We start from the raw sequence: 14,138 nt of genomic DNA, 5'->3' as shown, positions 1-14,138 counted from the left end.
ATATTTAATTGGCCAGAATCATGTCACATGTCCATGCCTCAACCAATCACTTGGCAAGGAAAATGAGAGCTCTGTGGTCAGCACTGACTGAGCAGGATCAAGATACCCTCCCGACCCCGTCTCCCCACTCCCTAAGACTGGGAGGGAGTCAATCTATGTGAAGAACATGGCCCCAGACTAGGGTTTTTTTTTTTGTTTTTTTTTTTGACAAAGCAGCAACAGAATGGCTGTGCGGTAGACACCAGCAGAGTCTAACTCAGACACCCACCTAGGATCTGTCTAGGCTTGAAGGCTTTGCTGCTCTGAGAGCCCTTTCTGTTTGGGCGGAGAGGGGCTGTCATTGCTGAGTGGTGGGTCCCTTAGGATGAGTTGGGCCCTGGTCTATCGTTAGCCCTCCAAGCAGGGTGACCTTGCAGCCAGGATGCTGATGGGCTTTTGGTGTCTGGCTTCCTGTGGTGATATTCCAGTCTGCTAGCTCCTGCCTGGGGGACATGTCAAGTATCTCAGCCCTTGGTTGGTTATCAGCCACACACACTGCTCCGGAAAGGGCTGAGAGTTCTGTGTCTGCTGCCGAAAGGTAGATGGAATGGTAATGCCTTTTGGCAGCTCTGGGGTCCTTCCATGAGGAGGCCTGGTGGCAAGTGATTAATCGCTCAAGTGCTAACCAAAAGGTTGGTGGTTCAAACCTACCAGCTGCTCTACAGGAGAAAGCTGTGACAGTCTGCTTTCATAAAGATGACGGAGTTGGAAACCCCATGGGGCAGTCTGCTCTGTCCTGTAGGGACACTGTGAGTGAAAGTCCACTCAACAGCAGTGGGTTTGGAGGGCCTTTGATGGACTCAGAGCACTTTCCCTTGTCTGTCCTGTCTCTCTCAGTACTGCTGGGAGGTCAGCACATAGGGTATGGCCATTTCCAGTTTTTTAGTGAGGACACTGAATGGCAAAAGCTTTAAGGATTTCTTCAGAGTCACACAGGCCTGCTGTGTGGGGTGGAGAGTAGGAAACTGCACTGCCTCGGTTTAAGTCTCGACTCACCAATTACAGCTTATGACTGAGAGGGAGTGGGCAGGGAGGGTACTTACCTTCTCAGTTTCGTCATTTTAAAATGGGAACAATGCACTTACCTCATAGGATTGCAGGGGATAAATGAGCTGATATATATCAGCGTTTCCAAAGTGCTTGGTTTATGTAGTTAGTGCTCCATGCATGTTAGCTGCCACCATCTTTATTGTCATCACTGTTGTTCTGGGAGAAGGGATCAGAGGTACCCTGTCATGCTCAGGATTCTGGCTGGAGGCAGTAACCTGTCCAGAGCCACTCAGAGCTCAGGGACAGGGCAGGAGCAGAATGCAGGCCTCAAACCTATGCAGGGGCTGTGGGAATGGCCAGTGGTGAGGGCTCATACTGGTGTGTTTGGGGGCATCAGGACCCCAGGTGTTGGGACAGGTGAGACTGGCTCCAGGCAGTGTGGGCTGCAGGCACTGGGTAGGCTTGGTGCGGCAGGGCATGGGGCAGGGCTTTGCACTTGGCAGCAGAGGCAGGGTCCATGACTCAGCCAGTACCAGCTTCCAGGGCTCTTTGGAGGCCTAGCTGAAATGGATAGCCAGTGAGGAAGTTTGGGGGATAGATCCTTGGACAGGGAAGCTAGCATCCGCTGGAAGTGGGGTGGAAGGTTTATGGGAGAAGGCAAATTCCTGTTTCAGAAGTACAGGCTTTAGGAGCTTTGGGGATAGGTACTGTTGACCTTAGACCTCCCTGGGTGGCACAGATGGTTAATTGCTCAACTACTAGCCAAAGAGTTAATGGTTCAGGCCCATCGAGAGGCACCTCAGAAGACAGGTCACAGCCTTGACAACCTTAGGGAGCACACTTCTACTCTGTACATATGGGTCACCGTGAGTCAGAATTGTTGATTGTGGCTTTGAGGAGCCAGAGACGGCAGCTGCAGTAGAAATGGAACCTGTTCCCTCTTTATGTGCTTCTAGCCCACGCACAAGCTCGCCAGGCTACAGAGCCCCTGAACTTTAAACCAAGTTCAAAGAAGAAATCCTTCCCTTTGGGGAGTGTTCTTAATGGTGCTGAGGCAACTATGCTAGCAGCCTCCATCCCATCTCAACTATTCATTCCCATCTCCCCACTGCTGCTCCAGGAGTCAGAAATCCGGGACAATGCTGCCAACTACCTTCCCCAGATCAGTCAGCTCCTCAACCACGTGCCACGCCAGATGCTGCTGATCTTCAAGACCAACGACCTGCTGCGTGGCATTGAGGCTGCCCTGGGCACCCGTGCTGATGCCAGTTCCTTCCTTAACATGTCGCGCTGCTGCATCAGGGCACTGGCCACGTGAGTAGGGGATCCTCTGTCTCTCTCCTGCTCTGCTCCCAGCCTGCCGCAGAGGTCCACTACCTCCATGCTTCCTCACCAGCCCACAGGGCCCTGTCTGAGCAATCCCTGAAGGAAAAGTGGCGGCAGAGAACAACTCCAGTGAACTCGCCGGTGCCTCGGGGCAGTTTGGTTGGGAGTTGGAGAACAACTTACATTTGTGGAAAATGACAGATTCCAGGATCTCACTCAGGCTGCCAGCCCAACTGTCCAGCTTTCCTGGTGATTCGTACCCTCAGGGAAGTTTGAAGTGTTTTTGGATAGTTTTAACCCCACCCAAGTGCCCCTGGACTCGGGGTCAAGAATCCCTGATGTGTACCCCATCTCTAACTGATTGGGCTCCTCAGCCTTCCTAGAGACTAGCCAGCAGCTAGGTCTGTGTTCTTTGCCCTGTAAGTGTAGCTGTGACTTGTGAGGGAAAGTGCTGGCAGCAGGGAAGGCCTGTAAGAGGAGGAGCTTGGATGGAGCAGACGTCTTCCTATCAGGTCTCTTAAGATGCCTGGATAACCCTGGGGTGTTGGTGAGGAAGGGAAGTTGATTCTCAGGGAGGTCATTCAACCTGAGTGTGGTGAGTACACAGACAGGACCATCTTCACTCTGGACATTGTTACCCAAAGGAGGAAGCCTAGACTGTTGTCAACTGCCAGTCCATCATACTAGGCAGGGAATGGGTCCTTCTGTGGAACTATTCAGTGCAGGGAGACTTGACCATGCCTACATAGTATCCCCACCACTCATCTGTCAGTTTGTCATACTGTAGTGGCTTGTGGGTTGCTGTGATTCTGGAAGCTATGCCACTGGTATTTTAAATACCAGCAGGTTCACACATGGTGGACAGGTTTCAGATGAGCTTCCAGACGAAGACAGACTAGGAAGAAAGAGTGATGAACTACTTCCGAATATTTAGTCACTGAAAACCTTATGGATAGCAGAGAAACGCTGTTAGATATAGTCCCAGAAAATGAGCCCCTCAGGTTGCAAGGCACTCAAAATGCGACTGGGGAAGAGCTGCCTCCTCAAAGTAGAGTTGACTGTGATAACACGAATGGAGTAAAGCCCACGGGAGAAAAACCTGTGGGACCTTCATTTGCTGATGGGGCACAACTCAAAATGAAGAGAAACAGCTGTAAACATCCACTGAAAATCGGAACATGGAATGCACAAACTATGAATCTGCAAAAATTGGAAGTTGTCAAAAATGAAATGGAACACATTAACATCGATATCTTAGGCATTAGTGGGCTGAAATGGAATGGTATTGGCCATTTTGAATCTAATGACCACATGGTTTACTATGCCAGAAATGACAAATTGAAGAGGAATGGTGTTGCATTCATTGTCAAATAGAACATATCCAGATCAGTCATGAGGTACAACACTATCTGTGATAGGATAATATCCATGCGCCTACAGGGAAGCCAAGTTAATACCACTATTATTCAAATTTATGCACCACACACTAAAGCACGTGAAGATGAAATAGAAGAATTCTACCAACCTCCTCAATCTGAAATTGATCAAACTTGCAATCAAGATGTATTGATCATTACTGGTGATTGGAATGCAAAGGTTGGGAGCAAAAAAGAAGGATCAGTAGTTGGAAAATATGGCCTTGGTGATAGTAATGATGCTGGAGAACACATGATAGAATTCTGCAAAACCAATGATTTGTTCATTTCAAATATCTTCTTTAGACAGCATAAAAGGCGACTATACACATGGACCTCACCAGCTGGAATACATAGAAATCAAATTGACTACATCTGCGGAAAGAGACGATGGAAAAGCTCCATATTATCAGTCAAAACAAGGCCGGAGGCAGACTGTGGAACAAACCATCAATTACTTATATGCAAATTCAAACTGAAGTTGAAGAAAATGAAAACAAGTCTATGAGAGCCAAAATATGACCTTGAATATATCCAACCTGAATTTAGGGATCATCTGAATAACAGATTTGATACATTAACACTAGAGACCGAAGATCAGAAGAGTTGTGGGATGACATCAAGAACATCATACAGGAAGAAAGCAAAAAGTCTTTAAGAAGACAAGAAAGAAGGAAAAGGTCAAAATGGATGTCAGAGGAAACACTGAAGCTTGCTTTCCAGCATAGAGATGCTAAAGCAAATGGAAGAAATGAGGAGGTCCAAGAGCTGAATAGAAAATTTCAAAATCAGCTCGAGAAGATAAAGCCAAATATTACAACAAAATGTGCAAAGATCTGGAATCAGAAAACCAAAAAGTAAGAACACACTCAGGATTTCTCAAGCTGGGGGAACTGAAGAAAAAATTCAAGCCTCGACTTTCGTTATTGAAAGATTCTCTGGGCAAATTATTGAATGATGCAGAAAGCATCAAGAGAAAATGGAGGGAATATACAGAGTCACTGTACCAAAAGGAAATGGTTCATGTTCAACTGTTTTAAGAGGTAGCATGTGATCAAGAGCCAATGATACTGAAGGAGGAAGTCCAAGGTGCATTGAAGGAATTGGCAAAGAACAAGGCACCAGGAATTGATGGAATAAAAATTGAAATCTTTCAAGAAAGTGAGGTGGCACTCACTCATCTCTGCCAAGAAATTTGGAAGACAACTATCTGGCTGACTGATTGGAAGAGATCCATATTTGTGCCCATTCCAAAGAGAGGTGACCCAATGGAATTTGGAAATCATCGGACAATCTCTTTGATATACTATGTGAGTAAAGTTTTACTAAAGGTAAAATGGCTGCAAGCATACATTGACAGAGAACTTCCAGAGGTTCAAGAAGAGGCTGTGGAACAAGGAATATCATTGCTGATGTCTGATGGATCTTGGCTGAAAGCAGAGAATATCAGAAAATTACTGACTTTATTGACTACGCAAAGGCCTTCGATTGTGTGGATCATGACAAGCTATGGACAACAATGCAAAGTATGATTCTGAACACTTAATTGTGCTCAGGAGGAATCTGTACATGGACAAAGAGGCAGTTGTTCAGACAAAACATGGGAACACTGAATGGTTTAAAGTTAAGAAAGGTGTGCAACTGAATGGTTTAAAGTTAAGAAAGGTTGTATTCTTTCACCATACTTATTTAACCTGTATGCTGAGCGAATAATCCGAGAAGCTGGGTTATATGAAGAAAAACATGGCATCAGGATTCGAGGAAGACTCATTAACTACCTGCGATATGCAGATGATACAACCTTGCTTGCTGAAAGCAAAGAGGACTTAAAACATTTACTGATGAAGATCAAAGAGCACATACCTTCCGTATGGATTACATCTCAATATAAAGAAAACAAAATTCCTCACCACTGGACCAATAAACAACATTCTTATCAATGGAGAAAAAATTGAAGTTGTCGAGGCTTTATTCTTCTTGCATCAACTATCAACACTCACGGAAGCAGCAGTCAAGAAATCAAATGACATATTGCATTAGGCAAATCTGCTGCACAAGACCTTTTTAAAGTGTTGAAGAGCAAAGATGTCAGCTTGAGGACTAAGGTGCGCCTGACCCAAGCCATGGTATTTTCAATAACCTCATATGCCTGTGAAAGCTGTACAGTGAATAAGGAAGACCGTAGAAAAATTGATGCTTTTGAGTTATGGTGTTGGAGGAGACTATTGAAAGTACCACGGGCTGCCAAAAGAACCAATACATCTGTTTTAGAAGAAGTGCAGCTAGAGTGCTCCTTGGAGGCCAGGATGGCCAAATTTCGTCTCTCATACTTCAGACATATTGTCAGGAGGGACCAGTCCCTGAAGAAGGATATCATGTTTGGTAAGGTGGCGTGTCAGCGAAAACGAGCAAGACCCCCATGAGATGGATAAGCCAATGGGCAGCGTTGATGGACTCAAGCGTGGCAACAGTAGTGAGGTTGGCCCAGGATCAGGCAGTGTTTCGTTCTGCTGTGCATAAGGTCGCTATGAGTCAGTACCAACTCGATGGCACCTAACAACAACAACCAAGCATCCACTATCAAATGTCTTCCTCTGAGGGTAGGTTTGGGAGATGAAGTCTTCAATAGGTCATCACCAGAACCACCAATTTGCATCACATTGTTTTGTTGATGTAGAAAGGATTGAGCTGGGCTGAATTCCACAATGACCTCTGCCCCTCAGGACCACTTGACCAGGTGTCCAGTTGATTCTCACCCTTAGAAAGTTTGGCATAACGTATGTTAACTGTACTTTTAGAAAACGAGAAACGTTGGAATGTTCTTTTCAGTGGGTCCATTCAGTTATTAAACCCCTGTTAAACAATTGTGCTTGCTTGCCCCCCTTATTTGAAAAAATTCTTTGTAGTATTTGAGTTCCTTTGGGCTCTGACTGAGCAGTGGGATGACCGACCACATGACCATGAAGCAGTCCACAGGGGCAGGGTGGGGGAGCTGGTCAGTCAGGCAGAGCTGCCATCTTCCATGCTCCTCTCCACTACTAACTTTCACCTTCCTTCTTTTCCCTCTTCCAGGCACAAGAAGAAGAAGACCTACTCATTCTTCAGAAGGACTCAGATCTCTTTCAGAGAAGCCTTCAACTTATGGCAGATTGACCTTCATGAATTCATTCTGAGTGTGAAGGGGTTGAAGCTGGCCAACTGGCTCTTGGCCCTGTTTTTCTGGTTGTTTCCTGCTTCACACTGAGTGGACTTGCTGTCCCCTGTCCACTTTTGGTGTAGCTCTTTGGTGGGAAAGGCATCTTTTCACTGTCCACTCAGCTGCCATTTCTGCCCTATGGTATTGTGGATCCCAGGCCATTCCACGTGGCATCAGTATCCTCCACCTCTAGAATTCTTCTCCCCACACTGCAGCCCTTGTGTCAGGGCCCGCAGCTGCATCATGGAGTAGATTTCTCACCTTCATCAGGAGAAAGGGACAGGGAGAATCTTATATACAGCAGTCTACTTTCCCACTTCTGGTATGTGCCATTGTGTGGGATGTCCCTCACTTCCATTAGCCCTTTGTATTGTCAAGATGGACCATGGGTCCAATTGAGGGCACATTGAACTTACAGGAAGTTTGATTTTTGTGGAAGGTGAATATGGTCTCTGAACTTGTTAGAGACTGTCTTCTTCTCCTTCCCATATCACTCCCCTGAGGTGTGACACCTTAGTGAGCCTCCTTGACATCTCCAGGCAGACTGTTGCAGCCATGAGTTTACTGCTATCATGGTGAACCCTTGGGTGTTTTATGTCATGTAATGTGACTCAATAAAAGATTTGTCCATCCTAATTCACTGACCCCCCACTCCAACTATATGCTGCCTCCAAAATGTACCTCATGGGCCTTGTCTATAATGACAGTTCCCCCTGTCTGCTGCCTCCTCAGAGGTCCCCAGGGAGCCCCAGGGGAATCGGGTCAAACCTAAGTGTGTTGGTGAGGGTGTGTACTCTAGGTTGTGAGGGAATCCACACTGACCATGAGGTGAAAGTGGACCTGGGAGGGTCATTGTGATCTTCTGCTGGGCTTCTGGTCCCTGTAGTCCTTCCGGCCTTCCACAGTAGGACCACTTCCTGCTTGTAAGTTTCTCTCACCTTTCAAGACCCAAGACCTTGGTAAGTGGAGTTAGAAACCCAAAGCCAGGAACTCAGAGGCTCAGTTGAATCCTTGTATCTAGTTTTTCCTGGATTCTCATGCAATTCTCACCCATTACCTGGATCCACTAGTTGCTTCCTGACTTAGCCCATTGGTTCTTCACTGATGAACTGCAGTTTCAGACTGGAGAGTCTTTCTGGTTCCCCACTCCTTCTGGAGACTGTGGTCCTGTTGCTGAACACTGGCCGTTGTAGCTACGTTTCCATTCTCAATCCTCCGCCTCACCTCTCTGGGTTCCATGCTTCTACCTTATTGTCTGGAGACCTGCTGTGACGCTGCAGGACTGCAAGGTTGGTTTGAACTGCAAGGTTGGTGGTTTAATCTCACCAACCATTCCTCAGAAAATCTGTGAGTTGCAACTGACTCCACAGTACTTACCAACAACAACACCTTATTGTGTACTGTCAACACTGTCCCCTGCTCCATCATTTGGTTCTGTTTCTGAAATACCCCCAAACTCCTGCTTTTTGTGTCTTGTGTGGTCTCCAGGCCCCTGTGATTCCAGATTTGGCAGGCCATAGCTCTCACCAAGCGCCAGTGATCGCCGACAGTAATTGTACACGAATCTCTCTGATCTTTGTTTACCCCATTCACAGGGACAGAAAAACCCTGAACATGAGCCTGGTTTTTGATGCTCGGTTTTGGTAATACAAGCAGCAGATTTTCCAGGGATCAGAGAATTCGCAACCCTTTTATTTCCTGAAAGAATTAATTGTAAGAAGTGACCAGTTGGATGCACCCAGGGACCTGAGAGAATAATTTGCAAGATCTGTTATTAATCATGAGGCTGCAGGCTGCATATTATATTTTATGGTGTCTTTTATAGTCGCTGAAGTAAATACAAGTGCCCTTTCCTTGCAAAGTAATAGTTACTTGCTTTTTACTTTTGGTTTTATGGTTGGCTTCCTGCTGCTCTGGGATCTAAAACATCAGTGCATTACCAGTGAGCCCAGCACTCTAAACAGTTATCCAAGGGAGCAGAGAGACGGGAGCAGGGGTTGGTGAAAAAGAAGGGACAAAGGCTGTCATGTATTGAGTTCCTTCACATGTGAGAGGCTGTGTGCTAGGCTCTGTCAACAGGTTACATCGTTTAATTGTCCTGTCAACTCTTTGAGGGAAGGGTCACTAGTCTAGTCTTACACAGATATAACCCAAAGCACAGAGAGGTTTAGTAATTTTCTCTAGGTCACACAGCTGATGAATCATGGCCCATGCTTTATTTTTACACCCAGTAGTGCTGTCTATATGGATTATAGTCACCCATTAGACTGGTTTCTGTGCCTGAGTTGGATCTGAAAGGCCTTGACCTCAGAGGACATGGAAGTTTTGGGGGATGAGTAAGTGGATGCGTCAAGGAGACAATAGTCCTAGAAAATGCAGCTGCTGTCCAGCAGATTCCAGGGAGCCTAAGACAGAATGAACCTGGCCCTTGCTGATATCTCTCATCTTGTTTGATTTGGGCCAAAGTGGGCTTTTATCGACCCATTTGTTTGCCTGTGACTTCTACTTGGCTTGGTGGGCTCATCTGGAGCCCCAAGGCTGTGGGAGGAGTCTCTTTCCAGACCCTCATTCCATGATTCAGAGGGAGCTCAGGTGAGGGTCTCTGTCAAACCTTCACCTGGATCCTCTTCTCTGTCTTGTCAGACCATTGCTTTCCTGCCATCTCCCCGGCGTCTCTCTCACAGCAGTGACAGTGTCTGCCAAGAAGGCTCCACTTTGAGGGTACTTATTTAATCGAAGGAGCTCTGGTAGCATAGTGGTTACGAATTGGCCTGCTAACCTCAGGGTCAGCAGTTCGAAACTATCAGCTGTTCAGCAGGAGAAAGATGAGGCTTTCTGCTCCCGTAAAGATTTACAGTCTCAGAAACCCTATGCAGGGTCTCTCTGAGATGGAACTGACTCCATGGCACATAACAACAACAACAACAACAACAACAACAACAACGTATTTAATTGAGGTGTTGGCTTCTTTGCTTTGGGCCATGTGAATACCTTTCCCTCTCCTTTTTTTCCTGGTGGAGGAGAGAGCAGTTCTGAATCTGTGGCCCATTGGCCTAGAGTCCCTCAGACATCCCCAGAGTTCATAGCATGCACGTATGACCTGCCGTCAGTAAAAATGCTCTTCTTCACGTCACTGGAACCTCCTTTTCCTGTATTTGCATCTACTTCTGACTGAGTTGGGTCTGAAGGGCCTTGATTTCAGAGAAAATGAAAGTTTTTTCTGCAATTTCTAAGAATCCTTTATTATTTTCAGGGACATTGAAACCTGCCTCTAATGACATCTCAGAACATAAGTTAATCCAGGAGACACCCAAGCAAATCCTGAAAGGGGTTAGAATTGCCCTCGGTGTGTGTAAATGTGAGAAGAGTCTGAAATGGAACCAAGCAGGGTGCTAACTGCATTGTTAGTGGTTCAAGCCAACCAGCTGCTCCTCAGAAGCCTTATGCAGGGTCACTATGAGTCAGAACCAACTGGACAGCAATTAGCAACAACAACAACAGGGTCATATTTGGGGCCTGAGTCCTCAGGAAACAGCCACAGGGAGCTAGGATTTAAGGTGAGAATTGACTGGGGATCTTGACAGGATGAGTGGGGTGTGTGGGGGGCGGGGGTCTGGGAGCCTGGCTGTGGGAGAGGGCTGGATGGGGAGGCCCCATATTTAACCAGAGGCCTTGAATGCCAGGTGACAATATGCTACTGCTCCTGCTCACTGAGGGAGAGCCTGTTCCAGGCCTGAAGTCTGTAACAGTTTTGGTAGAAGGCCAGATGTTCTTGCTCCCTTCCTTCCTTATATCTCTCCTTCCTTCTTTCTGTCCTTCCCTCCCCCCTTTCTTGCCTCTCCTTTCTCTCTCTTTTCTTCTCCTTCTCCTTCCCTTTGTAGCTTTGCTTCTCCCTCTTCTTCCATCCCTTCCACCTTCCTTCTTATAAAGCAACGCCAGCTCCACAGCAGCACAGACTGGCTTGGGCTCTCTTTTCTAAGGGAAGGATGGAGTCAGCACTCAGGAAATTCTGAATCCTGGGTAGTGGCCTGAAGGTCCATTTTCATGCAGTGGTTGTCATCTGGCTGCTTTCTGGGCTACCTCAGCCCCACCCCCAGCCGGCTCCCCTCAGCCAGGTTGTCTTGCCCCAGCCAGCTCTGCCCACTTCTCCCTTTGGCTTCATGGTTGCAGAGTTCCTCAATTTTTCTTCCTATTTTTCTTTTCCTGTGTGAGAGGGGAGGCCAGGCTCTTAAGATTACTGAAGTGATAGGACAACCCCTACCATCAGACTGCTGTTTCTTCACCCCTCTCCCCCTGTGCTTTCAGTCCAGAGCAGTGTTGCTTGTATGCGTCCTGCAAATGTGAGAGCATAACTGGATAGCCTGGCCAGATCATGAGTCTCAAGAGTCCTGATGTGGTGCTATAGGATTAGCAACTGCAAAGTCAGAGGTTCAAACCCATCAGCCACTCCTCCGAAACTCTGTACAGGGTCACTATGAGTCCAAGCTGACTCGAGGGCACGTAGCACCAGCAACAGCATTATAACAGTGTTAATAAAGCAGGGCTCCAGGCGGTTATGTTAATGAAGGGAGTGCTGAGTGGCACCATAGGATAAGCATTGTACTGCAAGGTCGATTTGAATTGTAAGGTCGGTGGTTCAAACTCACCAGCCACTCCTCGGAAACTCCATGTAGGGTCGCTATGAGTTGGAACCGACTTCATAGCACTTCATACCAACAATAGTAATGTAATAACAACAGAATACAATTTGCAGGCTTAAGTAGTATTTTAAATCCATCTCTTTTGTGATATAAAAGAGATGAAGAAAATGAACCAAGATTGGAGGGATGTACTACCATCAAATAAGCAGAGCTGGGAGTGGAGTGCATCCTTTAGACTCAGGATCTCTGCATGGAGAACATCTTATACCAAGGGAAGATTGAGGCCAAAATACATGGAGCATTCCAAAGAATGCTGGGTCCACAGATGTGAAAGGAGACAAGAACCTTTCCCTAGATCTGGCAGTCCCTAGAACTGGAACCCTGAATTTTAACCTCTAGCCTCCTAAACTGTGAGAGACTACATTTCTGTTTGTTAAAGCCATCCAAAGGAAGCCAGGTGGCACAGTGGGTTAAGCATTGGGCCACAAACCTTCAGATTGGTAATTCAGACCTACCAGCTGCTTCTAGGGCACAAGATGAGACTGTCCACCCCCATGACGCTTTACAGTTCCAGAAACCCTAAGGAACAGTTCTCTATCCTATAGGGGTTTTCTGAGTCAGAATTGACTCAGTGGCTTTACAGCCATCTGTAGAATTACCACTGGACTGTGAACCACAAGGTCGGCAGTTCAAAGCCACCAACTATTTCTCAGAAATCCTATACAGGGTCACTGAGTCGAAACCTACTCAATGGCGCACAACAAACAACAATGAGTAGCATATCTATCTGTTACTGCAGTACCAGGTAGCTAAGGCAACAGAGCAGTGATTGTGGGAAAAGCACTAGTGGGGAGGGGGTGGAGGTTGGTAGGGGGTCCTTTGGTCAGCCACCCATGAGCAGTGGACCTTGTGCCTTCTGATCTCACCTGAACTGGTGGCCGAATGTGTGAATCCCAAGCCTGTTGGGCCCTGGTCACCAGTGATGGAAATGCTTGCTGGCCCATCTTGGGGGTTATGTAAGCAAGAGGGAAGGCTGGAAGGCAGAGGGCCTGAGCCATGGGCTTTCCTCCCAGTATATAGGAAGCCCCGCAGCATCCCTGGGCTAATGAATGGGGTACACATCAGGGACTCTGCCTGGGTGTTATTGACCAGTTGTCCTCACGTTGTATCTTGGCCACCCTATGTGTCTCAGAGGAGAACTGTGATCCCTAGGGTACCTCTGAGTGGCCTTGACCCTCCAGCATTAAGGTAGCAGTTGAGTACCATTTACATTTCCCAGAGACTCTGACTACAGCCTGACCCTCTGCCATCAAGTGGACTCTGACTATAGCCTGACCCATTAGCATCAAGTGGACTCTGGATCTGACTACAGCCTAATCCATTGCCATCAAGTGGACTCTGACTCCTAGTGACCCTGGAACAGAGAAGAACTGTCCCATAAGATTTCTAACTGGCTCTGTAGGATAAACACTGGACAGTTAAATACAAGGTCAGCAGTTCAAACCTACCAACTGCTCTCAAAAACAGGGTTGCTGTGAGTCAGAACCGATTCCACAGTACGTAACAACAACAGCAGTTTTTATGGAAGCAGCCTGCCACATCTTTCACCCAAGGAGTGGCTGATGGGTTCAAACAGCCAACCTTTCAGTTGGCAGCCATGTGCATTAATAGCCAAGCCTTTTACCACCAGGACTCCTTGACTATTCCCCATATGCTTATACAAGGGATAATTCCTTATTCCCTTTGTGCACACACAGAGGGCCGAGGTAGTGAATGGTGGAACCAGAGCTTGGCTTTCAGCTGCTGACGACATGATGTGTTGTCTTGATTTTATGTTTTCCTCCAGTGGGTGCACTACTGCCACTAAGCCTGGCCCTGCCAATGCAGCTAAAGGCTGCCTCCTCTCTGCCTTCCTCCAGCCTCCTCAGCCTAGATCTGGTAGCCTCCTGCAGTGATGGCTTTCCTTGCTAGAGGGGAAAAGCTGGGCAGGGACACCCCCAAGCAGCTGTCTGTTTACATGGAGGCTGGGCTTGCATGATCCAGAGTCTCCTCCAGAGACTCCTTGCAGGAAACCCTTGTAGGGGAGTTTGACTCAGCAGAGACTGACTCTGAATAGAAGGGAGGTTCTGTGTTTCCCAGAGTTCCTGGGTGGTGCAAATGGATAACATGCTCAGCTGCTAGCTGAAAGTTGGTGGAGAAGTGACTCTACCTAGACGTGCCTCAGAAGATAGGCCTGAATATCGACTTCTGGAAAATCAGCCATGAAGACCCTATGGAGCACAGTTCTACTCTGACCCTCTCATGGCATCTGAGTGGCATCTCACACTTCCTGTCTCTCCAGTATGCAGGGAGAAGGAACAAGACTGTGAGGAGACTCAGAAAGAGATGCTAGAACCATTCAGGATGCTTTCACGGCTGATTTGGAGTTCTGACTTGTAACAGCTTCTGCCCATTATGATCAGACAGCAGGCTGAGCTCAGACTCCAAGTCTTTGCTCTATTATAACCGTGTAGCTTGTTTTGGTTTCTGAGC

General features: G+C 47.1%; 1 protein-coding gene across 1 annotated transcript in view; it reads left to right on the top strand.

Moving 5' to 3' along the window:
• ADCK1 (aarF domain containing kinase 1) overlaps nt 1–7,014 on the top strand; it is a 272,060-nt gene extending 265,046 nt beyond the window's left edge. Inside the window, exons 10-11 of the mRNA XM_006864759.1 lie at nt 2,150–2,343; nt 6,843–7,014. Of these exons, the coding sequence (XP_006864821.1) occupies nt 2,150–2,343; nt 6,843–7,014 (366 nt within the window). The remainder of the gene's footprint in view (nt 1–2,149; nt 2,344–6,842) is intronic.
• Nucleotides 7,015–14,138: the final 7,124 nt, after the last annotated feature.

The sequence above is a fragment of the Chrysochloris asiatica genome, unplaced genomic scaffold (assembly GCF_000296735.1).
Source record: "Chrysochloris asiatica unplaced genomic scaffold, ChrAsi1.0 scaffold00070, whole genome shotgun sequence".
NCBI lineage: Eukaryota > Metazoa > Chordata > Mammalia > Afrosoricida > Chrysochloridae > Chrysochloris > Chrysochloris asiatica.
The sequence above is the reverse complement of the archived record's forward strand: the minus strand, read 5'-3'. Positions and strand labels throughout refer to the sequence as shown.